At 35.0% G+C, this 24,713-nt stretch overlaps 1 protein-coding gene across 1 annotated transcript in view; it reads left to right on the forward strand.

Annotated features, from left to right (window-relative positions):
- The window catches only part of PIBF1 (progesterone immunomodulatory binding factor 1), a 121,386-nt gene that overhangs the window by 15,594 nt on the left and 81,079 nt on the right, over positions 1-24,713 (forward strand). Inside the window, exons 6-10 of the mRNA XM_040584200.1 lie at positions 4,060-4,193; positions 6,218-6,326; positions 10,691-10,872; positions 15,159-15,284; positions 19,201-19,299. Coding sequence (XP_040440134.1) covers positions 4,060-4,193; positions 6,218-6,326; positions 10,691-10,872; positions 15,159-15,284; positions 19,201-19,299 — 650 coding nt within the window. The remainder of the gene's footprint in view (positions 1-4,059; positions 4,194-6,217; positions 6,327-10,690; positions 10,873-15,158; positions 15,285-19,200; positions 19,300-24,713) is intronic.

Below are 24,713 nucleotides of genomic sequence, written 5' to 3' on the forward strand. Positions count from 1 at the left end.
TTTTTTTGCAATAGAGGCACTTATGCCAAAGCTTTTCTTTCTTACCTTACTTGCAGAGCTTTCCTATTTTGGAAGTAGCTCAGCATTTTTGTTTGTAATTTTTAGTGGCAGATAATGTCCGTGAGAGATTACCAATTTCATATAAAAATATTAGAAGAGATGTCTTACTCATCCAGTTATGCATAACTTCTTCCTAATATTTGGGCAGTAGTATTCAAATAATGTATTGACTAATAATTTTTGAATGCATACCATGTAAACAGATTAAGAAAAATGTCACTTTACTAAGTAGCAGCACTTCATACAAATGACTTGGGGGAATTGGTTTTCACATCACAAAAGTATGGTAGCTTTACATTTGCTTAGGGGCTTTAGATACCTTAGGATATGAAAAGAAAGTGCTGGCTTGTGTAAATGACGTTTCACAGATGAAGTTCTTTTTAAATAAGCTTTTTAAAAGCAGGATCACTATCTTCCACAGGCTTGTCTGTATACAGTGTGAAGAAGTCATGCTACTTCTGGTCGATTGGCTGATTAATCTTTTCCCTGCATTTCTGTTGTTTATCTTCTTATCCCCAAAGGCTTTTTGAAAGATCATCTAATCCCTACCATGTATTTTATGTCACTAACTTCATTCAAAAAGTATGTCACCCAATTTTTGTACTTGAAATTTAGATAGCAGTCACTGAAATGAACACCTATAAGCTGCTATTAATTCCAGATGGAGGATGACAGTGAAGCTTAATATCATAAAACTGAGGTCTGTCATTAGATTTTTAGTTTCTCTACCAGTTTGGGTTTTAAGTGGTGCAGATCAGGCAAGTTCAGAATCTTCTTGCTTGAAACATCTGTTGACAGTGTTTGTAAAACCAAATGGAAGCACTTCTTGTAAGGACTGGTTTACATCTCTGTAGAAACCACCTGTGCAGGTTAATACTGGGTCTCTTGGACAGCTCTGTTAACAATTTCTTTAGGCAATGTTTACCTACCCATCTTGCACAGGACAGGTTTGTTTAACCACCTCATTTGTCTGAGTTGCTACTCTGCAGTAGCAAAAATTAGTAAGAAGCTGAAGAAAAGCCCTGCAGTGTTGGCAAGATCATTGCAATCACATTCCGTGTGAGGAAGCACTGTTTGTCCTTTAATTTTTTTAAGGTCTGTGGGCTTACTTAAGTTATTTTTATTTATTGGTGTTATTTCCAGGACCTCATTCACATCCTTGAAGGTGCTCTGAATCTTGATCCTTTTAAAGACCCCCTTTTTGCTTCAGCAGGACAAAGCTGTTTATCAGGACTTCCAAGCTATCTCTTGGAAATAAATTGAAAGATAAAGTTGTTCCATTATAGAGATCTTAAAATCAAGTCAGGCTATATGGACGTTGTTACAAACTAAATTAACTTCATCCCATGTAGAGCATGGCTTATTCTTCCTGAACACAGGCAGCTTGATTGTATGTCTTTAAGATGTATTGCTTATATAAGTCTAGAAGCTTGTGTATCTGCTAACTGGAGATATGTATACCATATAGGGCTTTTTGCATGTTAGCCTATAGATTGTTTATTAGCTTGCCTTGTCAAATTTCTTCCCGTGATTAAAATACGACTTTACACCTAAAAGATTAGGTAGTTGGAAAACAGTGACCTATGCAGTAGAATTAGTATTCTTCAAGAATTATAGTAAATCTTTAAAAACCAAACCAAACAAAATAAACCTCATTTCTTTAACTATCTGTTTAACAGTTTGATGCTTTAGGTATGTGTTAGTATCACTTTTCAAAAGTAGAATTTATCTTCCCTCCCCTTTCCTGGAGTTTTCATATTGTTGCATGCCATTAATGTGACATTAATAGCTGATCTGTTAAATGAAATTCAATACCTGGTTTAGGTATCAGGTATCAGAAAGAACTGATTTTGTAGATATTTTAACTGTTCTGTTAATTGGTGCTTTAGAGCTCTTTATGGCAATTTTGTCCAGAGGTTAACCAATTTAATTTTATAGTTTTGGTAGTTGCCTTCTAGCTGCTAAATGTGTAATACTGTAGGAGCTCAATAGCCCACTTTGTGAAGGGCGTATGAATTCCAGTGTGGTGTTAGCAGCAGAATGGCACAGGATATCCAACAGAGGAGTTGTACCCAAACTCCATCTTTCAATTTGCACTTAAAATTTAAGTGCCCTTACCACCATTTCCTATTGCAACATAAGTCATGTTTGCACTGTATAACAGGGTATCTGCACCTGTATATTACATATTTGAAACTCTAGCTAACTTGTAGATAACACCTTTTAAAAACATCTGACAGAGGCTTTACCATTATGGTAATGCCATCTTTATAAATGATGGCATGATAATTAAAGAAGAAAGTGTTCTATAGTGTTAATTTGCCTAATGTATATCAATTAATCAGGGTAAGCATAAAAATAACCCATGCATACCAGTATGTTAGGATGAATAACAATCATGTCTTTAGAAGATGTGTTCTTAATTATATACCATCCAAAATCCTCATGAAAACTTTGTCAGTGTTGATTTTGTGATTGTGATCTAATGTGATTTTAGTGGAAGTAAAAATTACTAAATGTGTGAAATAGAAACCAAAAATTTCTTATTTATCAACAGAATAGTTGCAATGTGTTTAGTAGCTTGGGGAGCTTTTCTGTGGTGTGTTACAAGAATTTAGGTGTGTTTTTTCAAGACTGTTTCTGTCAGTCTTTCAGTTTGTAGTGCCTATGAGTTTGATAAGTGTTCTTTGTGTCTTTCTGTCTCTGTCCTAGATTGTTATCCTTGTGTTCATTCCTTCTAGGAAGCTGTATTTAGACGTCATCCACTCCATATATGCTGTTGTCCTAAACTTTTCTTGTCTATTGAAAACAAGCTAGACACAGTTATTATCCTCTCTTAAACTGTATAAAGCATGGATTTCAGTTATTTTGAAAAATTATGCACTCACACGATGTCCCTCACTGCAAAATAAATTTAATTTGCAGTGGCTAAATGGTTAGTTCAGTAGTCACATCTTAAGGGAGTGTTCACCTTCAATGAATAATACTGTAATGTCCATTCAGTATAACCAGATGGAATTCTTGTTTTTCAAGCATCTATTCTTGAACTTGCCATGTATCAGCCATAGCAGAAAAAAACCCAGAACTCTGCAGTATTCTTAGAACCAGAATACAGAAAAAATTTAGATGTCTAGGAGGTATTCTCAAATTTTTAACAAGCAACTGTTTTTGCTCTCCATCATTTTTCCGTAGTATAGGTGGGTGAGGCATTATTTTTAGGGAGTTTTTTTGGAAGGAAATTACTTAGTAGTACTTAGTAGCATTTAAGACAAGCAAGTAAGGTAGGTTTGTAAAAATAAATACCTACTTTGTAGAAAAATCTGAGAAATGGTTTCTAGATTGGGGATTAAGGTACAAAAGTCTGCTGTTTTCTTAGGAATCTCTCAAAGTATATGAGGAGGGAAAATGAAAATTAATGCTGCTAGACCATTAAATAAGCACCTTTTTTTTTCTTTCCTTTTTTTTTTTTTTTTTTTTAAACTTACTCCACCAAAGCTTTGGATGATATGCTTCAGCAAACGTAAGTTACTAGATATGATTTGAGAGTAACTGGCTGCAATTTTTCATATAATGACGGAAGTTGCCACACTCTCTGAACAACCAATACTATTTCTTCATTTCAAATGGACCAGCAAATATCTTCATAAAGAATCTTGTTAGAAAATGTTGTAAAGGTGGTGTTGACTTTTGTGCTCCTACTATAGGATTGTAGACCACTGGCTATCTATATGAGGGTTATTGGTCTTGGAAGTTGTGCTAATGGACAAATGTGTTATAAAAAAATAGCTACATTAATCAACTATTTAGAATAAGATAAAAATAAGTTGAGTATCAGTATAGCTGGTTATTTGGTGATGTGTGCTAGATTTCCAAATACTGAGACAAATGAAAATACTGCCACTTCAATATTCATAAGAAGTCTTCACAAAACTTAGTTGGTGATTGCTTTAAGTAAATATCACTATAGATGTGATCATGTGAATATGTCTTGCCTTCTAGAGCTATGAAGATGAGAGGAGGAATCGGTCAGAGCTTGAAGTTAGATGCCAGCGTTTAACACTGGAGCTGGCTGATACCAAGCAGATGATTCAACAAGGTGATTACAGACAAGAGAACTATGATAAAGTAAAATGGTATGTATCTCTGTAATTCAAGTGTTCTACCAACATACAAATGTTAATAGATAAACTTCAACCTTGATTGACTTTTTAATTTGATTTTTAGCTTCTGCGCACCACAGATATTTTTCCTTCCCTTAATCCACTAACGGCTCAATTATCTCCTGTAGTATATTGCAGTCATAAGATGAAGAACATTTTGAAATGCGATGCATCAAGTTATTTTCCTAGAAGTTTATATTTATAGATTTACTGTGTTTTCAGAAGAGCCTACCAGTCTCATTGCAACTAAAGAAGTAGGAGTTGTTGATGCCAAGCACCTTAGAACAAGTACTCTTCCCCCCTCCACCAGTTTAAAAGCACCCCCTAGTTTAAAAGCAATGACTTAACAAAAGGTCCTGTGCTCTATTGTGTGGTGCCTACACAGTGAATTAAGAAGGTAGGACCTTAAGAATTATATATACAACTTAAGATAATCCTTGTAACCATAAATTTGAAAGGGCTGTTACGAGAACTCATTGTCAGAGAATCTTAAGATTACTTTAGGAATTGGTTTAACTTCAGGAAGATCCACTATCTCTTCATTTTTAAAATACAGCTTTTTCAGTTCTAGTCTATGCTTCGAATGCCCATCTTGTAAACAATTGTGAAACAATGTAAATGGACTTCTTATAAATAAACTCAAAGACATATACTTCACAGTCCAGCTCCCAAATGGCTTTTTCAGTGTGCTTGCAAGTTTAAGAAACCTGGCCTTCAGCATATTTTATGGGGAATAGACTAAAAAATGGGGATTATGAATAGAAAACACCCTATCAGCTCCTTAGTTGTTCATACTGAGTGAACTCGGGCACAGTTACTGACACAAATGATTTTGCCACTAAGTCATTTGAAAGAGAGTCTGTCTTTTGGATAACTGTTCACAGCTATAAAACCTTGGAATCTACCTGGAAGCTTGCTGCAAATAGGATGGATTGATGCTATGGTTTGCTTCCCATGTGCAACTGCATCTTAATAAATGGATTGTAATAATGTTCATGTGAATGGCCCCAGTGTTTAACAGTGTACATTAAAAATAGTCTTCAGTTGAAAAAGGCATGAATGAACGTGCCAAAACTATGAGTGAGTAGGTTGTATTCATCTGGGTAGGCACAGGCAAAGGGGAGGGGAGAGCACTGTTGGCTTGACCACATGAAGGTATTTGGGAGCATTGCAGAAGTTAATGACTTCCAGGCTCATTTCTGCCTTTAAAAATGTCAGATCTTCTAGTTCTGGTGTACTAAGAGTTATCTCAGTTTAAAAGCTATGCTATACTTAATATAAAACTGTTTAGCTTTTTTTTCCAAACTGCAAGCCTATACTGTCTCATTCATTTTACTATTCTGACACATAGAGACATAGAGCTACTTCTTTGTGCATATGGAAAGCACTCTTATTCAGAACACCAATGTAATTTTTGCAGCTGTGTCATGTATATTTTAAACGTGAGAAGAGTAGTACAACCCTCTCTGATATCAAGGGACTGTATACAAGGGAGAGTAGCAACTAAGAACAAGTATGAGTTGCTTTCTGTTTGATTAGGAAGATGGGAATGAAGTTACTTTACTTTTTCATCAGACTTTAATATCTGCAAGTCTCAAGAGACTGTCATGGGAAATAGCATTAAAAGCTTGATAAAGATAAAGGGATGGACAAGGTACTTATGACTCATTGCTAAGAGGAGACATTTGTAGCCCAAAGTTATACCAAAGAACAATCAGAGGAGTATAAAATAATCTAGGATGGGAATTCAGGTTTATTGTATTATAATTTAGGATTATTTTTTTAAATACTTAGAAATTAAGAACATTCTTTCATATAATAAGATACTGTTGCAGGTGTTAATAACTAAAAAAGGTAAGATTGTCACTAATTGCCCTGTAAGTGACTGGTTGGAAGAAATCAGGTCATGAACTGAAAAAAGGCTGAGAAATTACAAATGCACAGGAATCTTGTTCATTACACTTTATGCAACTAATAGTTTCACTTTATTTTAACAGTGAACGTGATCTATTTGAGCATGAATTGTCAGAACTCAGAAGAAAATATGAAATATTAGAGGTGTCACACAAAGCACAAGCTAAAGAAAGAAATGACTTATCCAAAGAGGTAAATGTGAAGTTCTTATTTCAGTAATTGTCTATTTCTTCACCTCAGGAATTTGATTCTTTGTCTAATCAAGTCTGTCAGGATCACCTGTAGGATCATGGGATAATAAGGTTAGAATGGTCCTCAGGAGACTAGCTGGTCCAACCATCCTATGCAGTGCAAAACCAGCTTATGTTGGGTTGCTTAGGGCTTTGTCAATTTTTTGGCTATTTCCAAGGGTGGAGATTCCACAACCTTTCTGGACAATCTGTTGTAGTGTTTGTCTACTGTCTTTGTGAAAGTTTTTATAAAATCTAATCAGAGTTGTTGCACCTGCTTTTCTGTTGCCTCTTGTCCTGTCACTATGCACTTTCAAGAGTCTGGTTCTTTCTGTGCATTCCAGTTTGATAGGTGAAGATGATAAGATTTTCCCCACCCAGCTTTCTCTTCCAAAGGATGAAAAAAACCTGTTTCTCTCAACCTCTTGTACATTATGTCCTGCAGTCCATGACCATCTTGGTAGAGCTCTTCTGGTCTTGCTCCAGTATGTTAATGTACATCTGTATGAGGAATGCAGAACTGGACATAGCATACCAAATACAGTCTCACAAGTACTGAACATAGGGTAATAATAATTTTCTTCAACCTATTGTCTGCATTCTTGCCAATACAGCCTAGTGTAGGCACTTGACCTGCTTTGCTGCACACTTCTGGCTCATGTTCAGTTCAACTGATACTTGCCTGTCCAATCCATATTTTGCAAATTTTCCCGTAAAGATGTTATGGGAGATGGCTGAAAGCCATGCAAAAGTCCATGTAAATTACGTGGACAGCCATCCCCACAATCCATAGAGCCAAATTTCTTGTGAGACTGTTAGGCACAGTTTGGTCTTGATAAATCCATGCTGGTTGTTTCCAGTCACCTTTTCCTCCATATGCATGGATATGTCTTTCAGAGGATTTGTTTCATAATCTTTGCAGGAACCGAGATTAGATTTACCAGCCCATGGTTCCCTGGGTCCTACTTCTTGGAGGTGGATTCTGGTCATCAGAAACCTTGCTCAGTTGCTGTGATCCTTCAGACAGCTGGCCAAATTCACAACAGTGTTGGCTATCTCCCTCAACATTGGTCAAATGCTTTCAGTTTTTCCCTAGGCACATTATGTACATGCCATTTTCTTAGCTTATTCTTCCTTTGCTTCAGCCTTCCAAACTCTGCCAATAAGCTCAGGAAACTGGGAGGCCCAAGGGCAAAATTTACCAGTGAAGGCTGAATGCTGTGAGTATGCTCTATCCCTCAAAAACTGCAAAACTAGTTATAACTTGCTTTAGCTCTTTCTGACCAACAGTGACAGCAGGGAAGAGCTGCTGTATGGCTTACGTTTTGTTGTATATGTTTTTTCTTGGCATCAGTAGAATACATAGTTTTTCTTCTTTGTGACTCTCTAGTAAAATAATTGTTCAGTTGCTCAAAGTTTCCTTCACTTCATCTTTATAGAAGTTAGTTCCATGTCAGGAAGAAACTGCTGTTCCAGACCTCTTATTTCTGTGATACTGCATATTGACAAGAGGAACTCCAGTGCTGCTTCCCTTTTGGGTGGGACTATATACTAGATAGATAGACTGTTTTTTCTTTAATGTGTCTCCATTAGTCTTTGAAACACCTCTTCAGGCACAGAGGGGTTCTCATCTTTGTTAGGTTTCTGAAAAGCTCTGACGCAGTTAGGTCAGTCACTTCAGTCAGATCTCAGTCATTGCCATTCTGGTAGCCCTAGTATTGCACAGGGGAATGTTTTTCTGCTGCTCCGAAGACATTCCAAGAGCCAGAGGCCTGCCAGGTCCAGAGAAAAATCCCTTGCTGCTTCTCTGTTCAGTAATTCATTCATCCAAGAGTCACAAATTGTGTTCAGTGGTGGCTCCTCTACTGGGCATGTATGATAACTTTTTGGGTCAAGGGACTCAAAGAGAAACATATGTAGAGAATGTTTCCAGGTCCACTGCCTTGATCTGTAGGACTTTTGATGGTTTATAGCAGTACAGGCTACCATAACTCAATATCCGTTTTCATTATTTCTGCATCTAAATTTTTCAAAGGGAGGATTGCTTCAGTGATCCTCCAGGATTAATTATTCACCTTAAATAATCTAGTTAGGATAGAATCATCCAAAACTATTGGAATCATTAAGGGATTTTTCCCTTCATCTGATGTAGTTGTAACTTTGCAACAGCTTTTTGGGAGGGAGAAGAAGCTTTTACTGAATCTCAAGAATTTTTATCAGTTTAGATCATTCTTGACTGATTATGAAATGGTTTGTAGCTTAGTGCAACTTTGATGCTAAAATAAGACTTTTTTTTTAAGCAGTGTTTCTGTATGGAAATCTTTCCAGGAAACTTCAAAAGGAATAGAGTAATAATCGATTGGCTGTTTTGAATTAATTTTTGAATTTATTTTCTTAGTGTGATATGAAAGGGGTGCTGCCTGGGAAGGTTGCTCTTGACTTCTGCACTAATCCAGGGGAGAATCAAATGGAGGATCTTTGTGTGTTACCATTTCGACAGCTGAGTAAATGAGACTATGTCTGAAAGAATTCAGGGGAGATTGTCTCTCTATATAACAACATTACTGATAAAATAGTGGCTATAACTACCACTTTAAGACAGCATTCACCTGTCTAATTTCACAGTTATCCATATTGATTCTCAGAAACACTAGGGAAGAAACTGAGTTTCTATTAGAAAATATCTTTTATATTCTTCTCTTTTAGGTAAGTCTGAAGGCTTCGTTAGGTTATTCATTAATCAATGTTCTAGCATTGTAAGAGGACATGAAAATGCAGGTTTGTTCTCAGCATATAACAATGGCCAAAAAAAGTATTGTCGTGTACATCAAGTTTGTATGTACACAGCAAGTACTATGGTGTACCAGCAGCAATGGCTTTTTTCATTAGCTTTATACTAAATTAATCTAAGAGGGAATAAAAGTAGCACTACTTCAAACTGAAATGCCAACTTCAACTGTATGATTGCTCAGACGTCCTTAGACCTTCCAGGAGATCTTTGTGTTATGTTGATACAGTATCACCAGATCTGGATTGGAAGAGCACAAGTCTTTACATAGTATTTATTCTGGGGGAGGAAGAGTTGGAGGGGTAGTAACTCCTAGTTCTCTTCATGTAGTAAACCATGTCTGTGTTCACTGTAGATATACATATAACATATACATATAAGAGAGAGAGAGGGCGGACAGATATGTTTTTTTCTTAAATAAAACAAAGTATAGGACAGGCAGTTATACCTCACCCTCTGTGGTGCTCAGCAAGCGGGCAGATGGAGAGAAGCACACCTCCAAGAGCTTTTATTTATGTATTTATGTATTTATTTTATGAATTCTCAGCTGTTTAACTGGTTGCTCCGTGTCTTTGACTCTCATATCTCCTTTAAGTAACCTTTAGTCCTTTTATGACTCAGGAGGGCTGAATGTATACGATGTCTTTATAGCTTTGGGGGACATATGATTGATAAGTTATTAATTTATCATTCTTTGAACTTGGCACATGATGGCCTCAGGAGCTCAAAAATGCAAAATTATTTAAGCTGATAAAGCTGTGTTTTGCTGTCATGGGTAAGGGGTTGGGCCACTGCACCCGTGCCATTATGCTCTGCGGCTGTTGTGTGACAGTGTTCACCTCGAATAGATGGAAACTACTCTCTTCCACATCATGATGTTCTTGGAGTAGTAGAATTGACTGCTCTGGTAATTGGGAAGGCTGTCACAGAGACTCACAAGATACTCATGTCTCTAATTTGGCATCAGTTCAGCCTTCTGTATAGCAATGGAAGTTAAAATAAGAACCCTTGATGCTGGTCTGGAACATTACCTTGTCCACAGCAGTCATGGTATACTTCAGTCCCAGAACTAGCAGTTTTACCATTTCTTTTCAGAGCAATAATCTCTGGTGCCCTTAAACTTTTCATTTCTGTTTCTCAGAGTGTTGTAGCCAGTAACACTCTGAGAAATGATGAGAGATTGGCACCAAGACTTGACATTGGTATTTCTGATGTAGTAGTATTCAGTACTATCACTATTCAATATTTCATTTGGATATTGGCTATTTGAATACTGTGGAAGATTAAGGGACACTTTATCTCTTTTTTCAGGTTCCAGCTACCAGAAATAAATAATGAAAATGCTTAAAATTTCTAATCTTCTTAATCTTTTTCAGCATAAAGCTTCACCAACTTACTCATATTAAACGTGTTACATAGGGGTTTTTGGTTCAGGTGATTTCACAGAAGAGATAAAATGAAAACACTTATATGTGTACATAGGTTAAATACTTATCTTGAAGTTCATGTTGAAGTGTTCTTTTTAATGCCTTTTATAGCTGGCAACCACACAACAATCCCTCAGCTTATTGCAAAAGGATAAAGATTATCTTAATCACCAGAACATGGAGCTCAGTGTTCGCCGTGCTCATGAAGAAGATCGTCTTGAAAGACTTCAGATTCAGCTAGAGGATACTAAAAGAGCTAGGGAGGAAATGTATGAAAAATATGTTGCATCTAGGTAAGTTATTGTGTGTTCACTTCTATCAGTAGACAAGTTATTTAACTGTTTTGCCTTGTTTCTTGCACAAATCCTGTTTAATTAGAAATATTAACTTTCAGGAAGCTAGACCATATTTCCGTAACTAGCAACAGAACATTTTTTTTGAGGTCTTAGTGTGTATCAGGAAATATTTTTTTAAACTTGTGATCTAAGACCATAGTAGTGAAGAGTCAGCATTGAAAGTTTAAAGCAAATATTCTCTTAGGTGTATATAGAAGGTTATGGATGTAACTAGTAAATTACAAGAGACAAAAGCTCTTTAAAGTGCCTATGTTACATATCTTCCTTCCCCGCTGGCCCCCCCTCCCTGTCCCCCGCCCCCCAAATGACCTTTATTGAAAACAGGGGTATTTGAAAAACAATCTGAAGGATTACTGAAAAATAAAATATATTTAATTTTTACAAATCTTTAAAATGGGACATAGTATGTTTCGTATCAGGTATTAGAGCTATCAGTCTTTCATACCTCAGGTTTGAATACAGATTATTTAAATGTAGCCTTGAGAAATAGGTTGATCATTGTGTGCTTGACACAGTGGTAAATAGTTTCAAATTCTTATGCTATTTGAATTGGTATAGATACACATATGGGGTGTGGCACAGGAAACACTATGCTATTCAGCTACATATCTTGCTACGTATGTAATACTATGTTAGAAAATTTCATAGAATCATAGAGTATCTCAAGTTGGAAGTGACCAGTAAGGAGCATTGAGTCCAACTCCCTGTTCCTCATAGGACTACCTAAAACTAAATTATATGACTAAAAGCATCATTCAATTTCAAACCACATTTAACTTGAATTCTGAATAAGAAAAATTTATCTAGTTCATGTTACTTTCCTACATCTAGATTCCAACAAATATAATTTCAATATATATCCCAAAATTACATCAAATATTTGCATGTGTATACTTCAATAATGAACACAAAAACATTTTTTGGTTATTAGTGTCCTTTACAAAAACAGCTTTGGATTGAATGAATAAACTTAGAGTATGAAGTAGGTTCAGCTTCTCTTCAGCTGCCTCCCGTTTGAATCAAGAAGATGGAACTGCAAACAGCATCTATAAATCTTGTGTCCTTGTACAACTAAGATAGTGTGCTAATATGACTCCCCTGTAATACAACTAAAAGACAAATTGTTATATAAATGGAAATAGAAGAGCACTTTACTGAAATTATCAGCTATGGAGTTCCATCCCATATCAGAAGGGGTTTTAATACCATTTTTCCTTTCAATGCAGCCACTTAAACTTTTTAAAATTTGTTTTCATATATATCTTGGAACTATGCTCACATGGAACTTCTGCATTTTAAATACATGTTTAGGACTTGCCATTAAATGGGGTTTTAAAAAATCACATAGGTCTAGACAGACTTCCTCTAGAAATGTGCTTGTAAGCAGTCACTCTTGTAGCTAGATTTCTATTTCTAGAAAACCACTGTGAGTCCTTATCCTGTAATAATGGCGCAGAGGTGCTTTTACAGAGGTGTCTTTATTTGAGGAACCTAGAAAGAGACATATGTAGCTTGCCTCTACCACAGCTTGGGATACTGTGCAAGCCTGCTTCACTGTCCTCTGGAATATCAGAGGTCTCTGTCTCTTGCATTTTGATACCAACAAAAGAGAAATTCTGTGACTCTTACTTTGCCTTTAGAGATCTTGATATTGTCACTGGGATTCTGTACTGTTATCAAATCTCTCTCTTGACATCATTGGTATTGGAGAACCCCTTCATGATGCTAATTTTCATAGGACAGATATTAACTGCAATGAATAGTGCAGGTATGTCTTCTCTCCTCTAGTGACTATTATTGTCTTATGCACGGACAATGCATCATAGCAGAGAAGACAGTGTAGTGTACGGAGCAGCATGTGTAGCACTCCACCTTGGGCAGCCTAGGTTTTATTCAAGGTTTCACTGCTGACCTGCTGACAAACTTTGAATATGTCACTTCATAATGTAAAATGTAAAAATGTTAATATAAGATTTCTCTTGTAAAATGGGGGTAGTAGAATACTTTTGTGAAGTGATTTAAAATGTCATCTGCGATATTGCAGAAGCTGTCCCTTCTTTACATTTTCCCACACATGTGTACACACTTTGTGTGCATCTTCCAAGACTGCATCCCAATTTAAACCATTCATCATATCTGTGTTAGGTTTCTTATAGAGAGCTCTACAGAATCCTATTTATTTGTTAGATAAATTAGAGAGGTACAAAAATAAAGCAGGAGGAAACTGTACCTACTAAGACACACTTCAAAATAGGTTGAGATCTTGGCAGAAGCTCATAGCTACAGTTCTTTGGAATCTATGTGTAAGCACGGACCAACAAAAATTATTTCCCTTTATATGTTCAATCTTAAAACACAATCCCTCATTGCATTGAGATGATCAGATCATGTTTAGTTTATTCACAATATAAAGCCTTACAAATAGTAGGCCTGGAAAGAAGCTCATTAAAGCCTGCAGCCTGAAGAAGACAAAACAACTTAGTAAGGCAAACACATTTATAATTGCTGCTTAAGCAGAAGACCATAACAGCAAGTCAGGAATAAAAATCACAAAGGATCGTCCTTTGCTTCAGCAGCAACTCAGTTGGTGTTTATTAAAAGGCATTGGAAGAGCAGTCAACATATACTGGGAATATGCCCTTTACTCCACAATTTATTTATTTTAGTCATCGTAATAAAGATAAGGTGTCACTTCAAACTGTCTTCTGGTGACATCACTGTGGGTGTTCAAAACTTTTCCACATTCTTCTACGTTTTCCAGTGAACCTTCCTGACTTTCAGCAGTCTTGCTATGGGAGGGAAGGTGTAATTTCTGCTATGACAGAATATTTTAGCAAATTGTCTAAGTACCAAGAAAATGGTATTGCGCATTGATTCTGCACATAAGAGTTGTATCCTGAGGTCCTGATCATTAGCATTCTTTTTTTTCTTTTTTTTGCCTACATATTGAGCCCTATAACACATAAAGAATATCAGATGTTTCTAATGTTGGGGGGGGTTATAATAAACTTTTCATTGTATCAAAGATCTTCATAAAGTATTTCGCTGTAGTGTGGTGCGATCGAGGAAGGAGAGGGGATAAATTTACTTTTGCCTTGAAAGGTCAGCTGAAATTCAGTGTCTCAATAAAAAGAAAACAGGGAAACTTGTATAGCAAGCATTCTGACATTTAAATATTTTGGAGCTTTTACTTAATGTGGAGGAGTGTTTAACCAGCTCAAGTAGCGATTTCTAAAAATTATGGGCTATCACAGTTTGAAATCAGAAGAAATCTAAAACTTAAAAGGCTTGTAAATGCATATTTCTTCATAAATGTGGTTTTATTTCCAAACATGTAATTTCTATCAGTTGCTTCATTGCTGATTGATTATTCTTGAACATTAACTAGATGCTATAAAATTTTAACATTCCTTAGCTGTTAAGTACTTACAAGATAAACCTTTTTTTATGGTTTTGTAGGAGAAATTCTTCATGGGTTTCCCTGCGATCTGTCACAGGCTTCAAAGTTGTAAAAACATGTCAGTATTACTCTAAAATTAAATTATTTTATCCTGGAATATTCTGATATCTGCTGCTTAAAAACTTACATGTGTATTTTAATTAATTAATTTGTATGTCACATTGACAGGATAAATTCCCAAATCTTAGAATTTTTTTTTGACTTCACAAATCTCCACAGCATGTAATCTTCAGTGTTGCTTGTGATGTTTTTTGCTCGTTTGAGGTGCAAATAGTATACAACAAAGTCTTGTAGTAGCATTGCAGTATTGTAAGTTAGCAAGTTAACCAACCCTTATCCAGTGATGGAGAAGCTATAAAAGTTTGTAAAGTGAGGAAATTAATTATTATTTTTTTATTTTTAAGCAGTTAATGAATATAAACACTCATGTAGAGACTGACAAAGAATTTTTGGAAGAATGTTAAGCATAATGTTGCATCATTAATCAATGTCAAATTACTTTTTAAAAAAATAAACAGGATGCAGAAAGCTTTTATTTATTCCCAATTAAATATTATTTATTCCTATTGTTTTTTACTCAGTTTGTATGACAAATAAGCTAATATGTATTTCAAGCAATTTGGGAGGAAAATGAATAAGTATTAAAACAGAATGTAAAATCAGGAAGCTCTCTGCTCTACTTGTACAGCTGTACCTGAAGTTTTGATATTTTGGCCAGTGTAATTAATTTTAAGTTCCCATGTTGTGTATTTGTTTGTTCCAGAGATCACTATAAAACAGAATATGAAAAGAGACTGCAGGAAGAGTTGGAAAAAATAAGATTGAAAACAAATCAAGAAATGGAGCAACTAAGAAGCACTTCAAAAGAGATGTATGAACGTGAAAACAGGTAGATAAGATGCAGGCAGTAACCTAATTAGGGCAAAAATGGCCAAGTACTGTTTTGTGCTTAGTTATAATCCTAGTTGACTCCTAGATGAACATTAGTGGTTCAAAGTTTGTTTAGATGTATAGTGTTAGTTAGTTAATACAAAATGTGTTGGTTTACTTGTCGTGGAATAGAGGTAATCTTGAAACTGCCAGGAAACCAGAAGAGGTGGTGTTGATGCAGAAAGTAAAGCAGAAAAAATGAAGGGAAACCAATAAAACTTATGCCTATCTAAAATAAATCTATTTGAGATTGTTTACAGTATTGATTCAAAAAAATACTGATTTTGTGTAAATTATTATAAAATTCCCTTTTGAAGAAGATCCTAGTCCTGCAAAGACGTGCATATTGATTTTGTATGTGTGTCATCTTGTTGAATTCCATGGAGTTACATGCAGTGTTAGGTACATACATAAGCCTTTAGGGATATAAGGGTTTGGACTTTTGGTGCTGGATTTTTTTTGAGCTTGTTTTTTGCCCCTTTTATTTCTTTAAAATGGGACCAGTGCTTAATAATTCATTATAACTTCACTGTAAATGTCCTGAAAGTGTCTTGTGTAGAGCAGGAAATGACTGTAGTAAAAAGACATTTGTGGCATCAGCATCTGTTCCTCTGACAGGTAGTTTTGTTACCACTCAGAAGAGTGAAAAAAGAACATGGCTCTTGCTGTCTGTCTTCCAGTCAACTGAAAGGTTCTGATTTTAAAAAAATTACATCATTGTGTAGTTTTGTAAGTGTGAGTAAAATATATACACACACATGCATATACACCACTTCCTGTATACACATTTATTTTGAATTACAAGGTAAACCTCCACTCTTCTGGAGATTTTACAAGGATCTGTGTATCATTGAGAAAGCTAGTGAAATATATTTAATTTGTATCTGGAACCAATTTACGGAAGTTTGGTTCCTCACTGAAATAAGGATTTACATTTCAGAAGCAATTTAGATTTGATTTCTTATTTTGCATAAAAAGGGTTTTTAACGTATGCTCTTTTTATGAAATGCTAAATAATTCCACCGTGAGACAGTACTTCCCAGACTGAGGTGCTTCTCAACAGGAAAACAAATGAAACTCTAAATAGTGGGCAAAGCAGTTTGCAGTGAATTTGTGTGATGTGATGAGATGCTGATTGTGACTGAAAATAAAGCTAAGATCCTGTTTTCATCTTCAGGCTCAAAGCATGGAATGGTATTACAGCTAAACTAATGTAATACTCAGTTGCTCTTACTCCCTAGCATTTTGCCAAGCCTGATGGGCTTGATGTTTCCTTTGAATTTAATGGCTCTTATTTTACACTTGGATGAGTCAGTTCAAGAAGCTAAAATGTGGAGGTGGGAACACACACCAATAAAAAGATAATGCTTTCATTCTTAAATTTATTTGGGATCAGTTTCACTTGTTTGGTTGTAGTAAGCATTGGCTGTATTTGCATTAGCAAGCATGAATGAATTCACAGAGCATGTGAATATCTGCATGAGGTTGGACTTTGAGTTAGCTGTAGTCTGTTCCCATAGATCAAACACAATTTAGTAGCTTTGAGCACGTTAGATGCTCTCCCTGGGCACATCTTCTGACTTGGTTCAATCTGGCTGGAATCCAATTTGTGCAATCTAGAATAGTTTTGAGGTGTAAACTGAAGTGCAATAAATGGCAGTTATTAAGTGGTTTATTTCAAAAGCTAATATAGATATCCTTGTGCTTCTGCTTCTCCTCTGCTCATCCCACCTTTTTTTTTTTTCCCCATACGTGTTCGTGAATCTGTAGGTAGTATTTCTGTCCCATTTTAGAAGGGTACTTTCATTTGTATGTTAGACTTGCTAGATACCTGATGGTCCATATGGCCTGTATGTGAAGCCATTGTATAGGTGGTTTACCTTTTTTAAAATTGCAGTCACACAATCTGAAAACTGGCAGTGTTGCTAATATGGTTCCTAGCTCTGTTAAAATGCTTGTTAAATCACATCTGTGATTATTATCTGGTTGGTTAAGTAGCACCTCATGTATCTTTTTTCCTTCTATTGCATTTTCACTTGATTAGTTGTTCAGATAAGCAAATTAGTTTATTCTCTAAACGAGTATATCTCCTACCATTTTATTTTTATCCTACTTCTGTTACTCTAGTCTTAAGGATACAACATTGCACTCCTATTCTGAGACATAATACGTTTGATCTTAATGCGGTTAACAACACTAATTGCCATGTTCTTATAGTTTGGTATGAGTTAGTTTTAAAGAATCTACTCTCAAGATAAGTCCCTGAATTTCATTGGTAAATTCTGTAGCCCAGTAACTCAGTTTTTAGAGAAAATTTTGTTATCTTTCTCTCATAGCCAGTTAACTGTTGCATAATTCTGATGTTGATTCTTTGTAAGTAACTATTTCCTATTCATATGAATTACTTTGAGTTCAGAAAAGTACCATTTCCTTAGTCCAGAAAAGTCTTTCATCCAAAAATTATATACCTTTAGTGTGGCTAAAATGACCTAGGATAACATTATGTGGGCTTAATAATTTTCCATTTGCTGCTATTATCTTGACTTTTCTCTTTTCCTCAAAATTTGCCTGAAACTGTAATTTCACTTTACTTAAGGTTGAAAAACTCCTAGGGGGGAGCAGGGGAGAAACAACTTCAGAGGGAAGAGCTTGGTTGCATTTACATTAATAGGTTAGTTCAGATGAAGAATGTGACTTTGAAGGGAAATCCCCTAGTCATTGCTGCTTGCCCTGGTTTTGCTTGCCTAACAGTTTGTGCTTGGATTTGTGGTATTGTGCCCACATTTGTAGGGCATGAACAGGATCCCCTTCAGATGAAACAGAATTGAAAGGAGTCTTTAAGATCATCTAATATATTCCAAATGCTAATGAGTGTTCAAGTCAAAGGAACAAACCAGGAGTGAAGTAAAATCCTCAAGAACAGTCAGAACATAGGTGTCTGGTGCTCAACAACCAGTGTTCACTCTGCAAATTGGTGGTTACTGTGTTGCACTAAATAACGGAGATACAGTTTATATATATATATATATACAGTATGTATATGTATATGTATATATATATATGTATATATATACAGTATATATATACAAGCACTCCTTGAGCAGTATTTCCATTTAGTTTATTGCTGTGTTATGCTACAGGCAGACTACAGATTAACAGACTGTTAATACCTATGTAATTTTTTAACACAAATTATGTAGCATTCTTCATATCATACTATTCTCGTTTGTGTCAGTGAAATAATAATCAGGTAGTTTGCAAGTCTTGACTGATTCATGGTTAAAAATTTGAAAAAGTATAGATTAATTGCAATAAAATTTTTGTGTTTGTTTTATGGTTCTATGCAGATCAAAAATGATGCCAGCAACAGAACCCAGAACGAGACAGCAATGATATGCAATAACCTATGTTCAGGCTAATTAGCCAGTTAGTTTGTATGTGGAAGTAGGATTTCTATCCCTAGCTAATCTTTTCCTGCTCTATCATAAAAGTTGTGAATCATATCAGCTAGGAGGACAGCATTCTCCTAGCTATTAGTGAAGTACCAAGCAAAATTATTGGAATTTATTTAATTCATACAAAAAAAAAAGCAATTTATGGTTCTACTATTCTAGAATTATTCATATGTTTCTACATATAAATAGGTGGCTTGGTCATTGTTTTTAAAATTTCAGAACTGGAAACTGCTGGTATATATGAAAGTAAACTGAAGTAAAGCCTCTGTGATGAATAGGAATACAGATAGACGAACCCCTTTATCACTCTATGAGAACTGAAGAAGGTGGTATTGAAGTTAAGATCAGTCTGTAGTAAGTCATGAAGTAAAGCAGTCTTTCCTAACAGATGCTTGACAGAATAACTTTTGTTTCCTTCAGAAATCTGAGAGAAGCAAGAGATAATGCTGTTGCTGAAAAAGAAAGAGCAGTTATTGCTGAAAAGGATGCTTTAAGGAAATACGATCAACTATTAGAACAGTAAGTATCTTTCAAACTGCATATAGAAAAATCTAAAGGTATAACTATATATTTCAGGAGTTTTAGGTCGGAGGAATGACTACTTTGGCTTTCTGCTTATAAATTGAATTACAAACATTTTGTTTAAATGAAGTTACAGATTTACTTCTAGTAGTAATTTTTGCTGTTACCAGTGCAGTAACAATATGTAAGTTTGATTCTTCTCCTACCATCCTGCAAAGACAAGCAAATATAATTATGCATCTCATAACAAGAATGTGGATTTCATACTGTACAGTAGTAGTGGTCAAACTCCAAACCTGTTCTGTTGGGTTTTTTCTTTAGTTGAAAGTAGAAAATTCTTGTATGTTGACTTCAATTAATAGTTTTTGTAAACTGTGTATAGAGAGCAGTAGTCATGAACAGTTACACTTGCTATGTTTCATTTCTTACTGCTGTCTCTTCTCAGTCTTTCATGCCATGTTTAAAATATAGTGTCTATACAAATGTACTATTCTATATGTACTATTCATATGGAGAAGGAAACTGACTGATTTTCTGCCTGTTTACAAGCAGTCTTATTATCCTGTTTCTAATTATAAGTAGTAATCTGTTAAAAAGTTGTTAACTTAAGCATAGCCACAAATTAATTAAAGCTTTTGATTTTTATGTATAACTCCTAAATTGCAGTGGTGGTGTTACTGAAGGAGTAGCATTGCCTAAGGACTGAAAGAACGTCATTGCTAACTAGTGGTGTGAAACAATACAGGTAGTTCTAGAGCAGAAGAGGTGAGTCAGAGGACTTGATATGCGTGCTGAGTTTCAGGGGTTTGACTTCAGATTACTTCTGGTTCAGGCTGAATGGGCCCAAGGGTGCTGAATGCCTTTCAGTGGTTAGAATGCATTGTAGATGTTCTTGGATTCTCAGAAAGGAATTCAGTTAGCAAACTGAGATGATGGCTTCACAATGCAAACCAAAATGTGGTAATCAAAGGTGGTTAAGTGGGGACAACCAGGAAATTTTGTTCAAAACTGATCTAAGTCAAAATGAAATGCTAATAATGTGAGTCAACCTTGGGTTTGTTGCTGATGAGACTCCTACCTTTCACTGTGATAAGGCTTACTATGGCATGTGGGTAGTTAATATCTAACGAAGCTCTTCTAGAAAATCGGTTTGGCATATGACAATTTGAGTATGCGCTTTCTCGTTTTTAGTGAAAGTATCAAGTTTATAATTCTTACTATATTTATTTTTAAACTTAAAAAATGGAGAAAATACTTTTCTGCTGTATTCCTACTCATATAATTTGTCATTTTTTTCATATTGTGGCTTTTTTTGAGGAGGGAAGTTCCCCTGCGATCAGAAACGTAAGAAGATTTTAATATACAAGCTTTAGAGGGGGGAAGAAAAGGAAAGTTACTAATATGTCATTTGTTGTCATCTTAGTTAATACATTTATGCGTCTGCCCTCCTGGGTAGATGGTAGCTTTTTCTGGTGATAAGCTTTCCAATTAAGTAGAACTCTGCTTTCCTCATTGATTAATACTGTTTTTTGGAGTTCAAAGAAGCAGATTATTCCTCAGAAGATTATGCTTTTCAGTGAAAAAAAATTCTGTTTGGGAAAATGGAAAACCCGTGCTTCCCTTCTTTAACATGTAAGTGTGTCTCTTGAAAACTACCTCACTTCTAACCACAGTACAGTTGACTTTTTATGCATTCCAAATTATCTATGTAATTGAACTGCAAGGCAACAGACTGGCATGATAAGATGGAATAAACACCTGAAGTTAAAAGACCCCAAATTCTGAATTTACTGTGGACTGACATGTGGCAGTTCTTTGGAACAAAGAGATTTTCTAATGTCACCGGAAACCCCTAAGATAAAAAGGAATACCTGTGGTGTTAGATTCTATATTTAAGTGTTTATAACAGCTAGTTCTACTTAATGAAAACAAGGTGACTCATCGTAGTTACCACTGGTATCATAATCTATATAAACAAACATGTTTGAAAGCTTCAGAAGCATGTGGAATGCTGACTGGCCTGAATGGTAGTTAAATAAAGCCCCTGGCAAGTCTTGTGATCAGCAGTGTAACTAATACCCAATTTTCTAGTCAAGTGCAGTTATTATCATTTTTCTTACTGATGTTTGTGATAGCTTTTTTTTAAACAGCTGTTTACAAATGCCAAGAAAATATGAAAATGATAATATTAATGAAAGGGTTATATTGAGAAAATCTACACTTTCAACCTCTGAGTAGATCACTATGACATTTGGGTATAAATTTTGTTTCTTTCTTTGCTATTATATAGCTCTAAATTCTGTGTGAGAATCCATGTTTCATTTTCTCGTGACAATGAAAAAAACTTAACTGATTTGTTGTTTTGGATTAAGCTGTGGTCAATGTCACACATATTCTAAAAAAAATTATGACCAAATGGAAACATTTTCACTTTGTTTTAAACTGCTGGTAATTTGACTAAGACTTATTTTTCTAATTTCAAAAGTCTATTACCTCAGTTGGAAGTGTCTAGGGGTTGAATGATGAGAACAATTCCATAACTTCTCCATCATTTATTACGTAGTAAAGTGTACATACTAAATATGTTCCAACTTTTCTTTCTCTTGAATATTCCTGAAGTGTTATTTTTAGACTATTGACTGTTAATCTGTTACTCCCTTATCCTTGAAAACAAAAATCCAACCCAACAAAACAACAACAAAAGAACAGCACCAAAAAGTAGAACAAATACATCCTAGTTTTATATCATTTTTTTCCTGCTGCTTAAATTTTCTTGTTCATGTAAGGTGCAACATAGAACTGAAGTGATTCCTTTGTTCAAAGTGGACTCTAAGGTCTAATTTGGGATGAACTCCTAAAAGAGCACTTCACCTTAGGGGGTGCCTACAATAGCCATCTCTTGGCTTTGATTGTTCACTTCATTTAGAACTTAAGGAGTTTAATGTCTTTTTTCAGGAATCTACAGCTTAGTCTATTAGTGGAAGCTGGGTTTAAAATTCCAGAATTACCGGGAACACAAGGGAAATCCATAGATAGTGTGAACTTACAAAATTTTACTTTCCTTAGTGACAAAAAAAAAATCGTACTCTGTTGCAGTTGATTGCCATTCACAATGTACTCAAGGTGATTTTTCTTTTCCTATTTTTGTAATGAGAAAATGAGAGGTGTAGAAAAATTAGAAGAAACAAAATAGGTATGTACTAAACAGAAAAAGAGTATTCAAGAAGATTGTGTTATGGCAATACTAATCCTTCAACTTTGCAGTGGGTGCTATTTATAAAAAAAAAAAACTTAGTAAAGCCCTGTAAAAGCTAATGGGAGGTTCAAATTCCTGCATTTGTCTAAGAGGTTACAGGATATTTTTAAATATGTACTCTTTTTATCCTATTTGAATATGCACAGATGATGAAAGGGCATTTTTAAACAATGTTTTTATAGTTGGGTTGAGTAAAGTCAGGATGATGGCAACGAAAAAATATTTAAGAGCCTTAGGTTTGTTCTATGAAGATTTCAAAGTATTTTTGGTTATTATTCAAACATTTCTAGATTGATGTATATAACTCAGGTATTTAAAACTATTAGGTTTTTAATGGACAGTCTGCTACAGGTAAAAATATCTTTAGGAGTATTTTTAGTGTTTCTATTTAGAAATGCCCTTCTAAAATAAAAAGCAAAATAGAATAAAACTCACTGACATTTCTTATTAGCAATTGTTTGTGCTTCATAGGTTAAAAAAAGTATGCAAAAACTTCTGTGTATGTTCGTCTTTACCTATTTAATTTCTTTCCAGTCAGCTGCAAGCTGTGTATATATTTTGGAGACTTCTTTTAGTCTATCTGTTAATCTTTATAATTTTAGTCTGTCTTTTTACCCCTGTTTTCTTTGTTCTTTGTAATTGTGGTGCTTTTTATAATTAAATCTAGAGGTGAGATTAATGCTATTTGATTTTTAGTCATTTGTCTTAAACTTTGTAGGTGACAGAGAAGTGATCAATCCTGTTCATAAAATGAGTGTTTAAATTAGATGAAATTAAGATCCCTGTATATTACTAATTGCAGACAAACCTAAAGGGCTGTCTTAGATGAGAAGATAATTGGATAAATTTACTGAATAAATAAATGTTCCACTTCACATTTGGAATCTCTGCTGATTATGCAGGAATCTCATTATTCAATTAGAATTTATTACATTATATGTTAATTGTTAATAGAAACATTAAAATTAATTATTTGCCCCTTCTAATAACATGTTTTTATAATACAGATGTTGCTGACTGCAGTGGCAGGATTCTAAAGTAAAAATTATTAAGTCAATGTATTTGTGTGCTGGACTTATTGCTAATATTTCAATAATAGCCTATTCTCTCTTCAAGAATATTTGTATAAAGCGAGGATTTAAATAATGGATAAAAAGAAGATCCATACTGAATATTTCTTTGCCGTAACCCTATATTAAAAATTACTGTCATAGCCTTTTACTCCCTAGACGTGGCTGCTACTTTTGTATATTAGGTGCTTTGTCCCTTGAAGAGCTATATAGGTCTCAAAAAATTACCACTTTAAATCTTCAATTTCAATTAACTTCATTAGTTTTTTCTAAAATACTTTTAAAATAATAATAATTTGCTGCTTCTGTATTCATTTATGACTTCTATAGTATGATACATATGTGTAATTTTGATAATGCTTAGGATTTCTATCAGAATAAAGCTGAGCCCTTTACTGTCAGTGTTAGACCTTGTCTAGATTTCAGCCGTTGCCAAAGTAACTACTACACATTTCCCATAAAAACTACCTTCATCTTGTTCTCCTGATGAAGAACTTAAGTACAAAGTATAGCTAAAAGGGTAAAATTCCATGAGCGTCATGGAAATTGCTGAAAGACACGCTCTTGGAAGTTCACAATTGATGCAGGGAAGGCAGGAAAGGGACCAGGAGTGATAGAATGATGGAGAAGCAGGGAAAAAAGTCCATTTCCTAGGTGACTGGTCTAGTTTGTTTCCAAGCTGTAGAAGCATCACTGAAATCCATAACAAAACAATTCTATGTATCCTATATTTCCACTGAAATGACTAGGGAGGCTCCTACTCTTTTTTTTTTTTCCCTGTTCTTCTGAGGTTATGTTTATTTGGAGTTTACATCTTAATGGATGATTCTAAACTGCATTTTAATAAACAGAAGGAGAATACCTAATTAACTGATTTGATCAAATAGACAAGTAGTAGTGTTAGAAAGACTGCACATTTGCTAGGGTGTGCCTCGTTGTCTTTCGTTGTTCCCTCATAAAGATCTCAAAATTTTACATTCTTAGCCAAGATAGTTTTCTTCCAGAATGAGTGCTTTAAGCTGTAACCAGTCACCTCATAACTGTAACTGTCTTGGTGTTGTAGAATTATCAATGTCAAGGCTTAT

This window comes from Falco naumanni, chromosome 2, assembly GCF_017639655.2.
Source record: "Falco naumanni isolate bFalNau1 chromosome 2, bFalNau1.pat, whole genome shotgun sequence".
In the NCBI taxonomy this organism is placed as follows: domain Eukaryota; kingdom Metazoa; phylum Chordata; class Aves; order Falconiformes; family Falconidae; genus Falco; species Falco naumanni.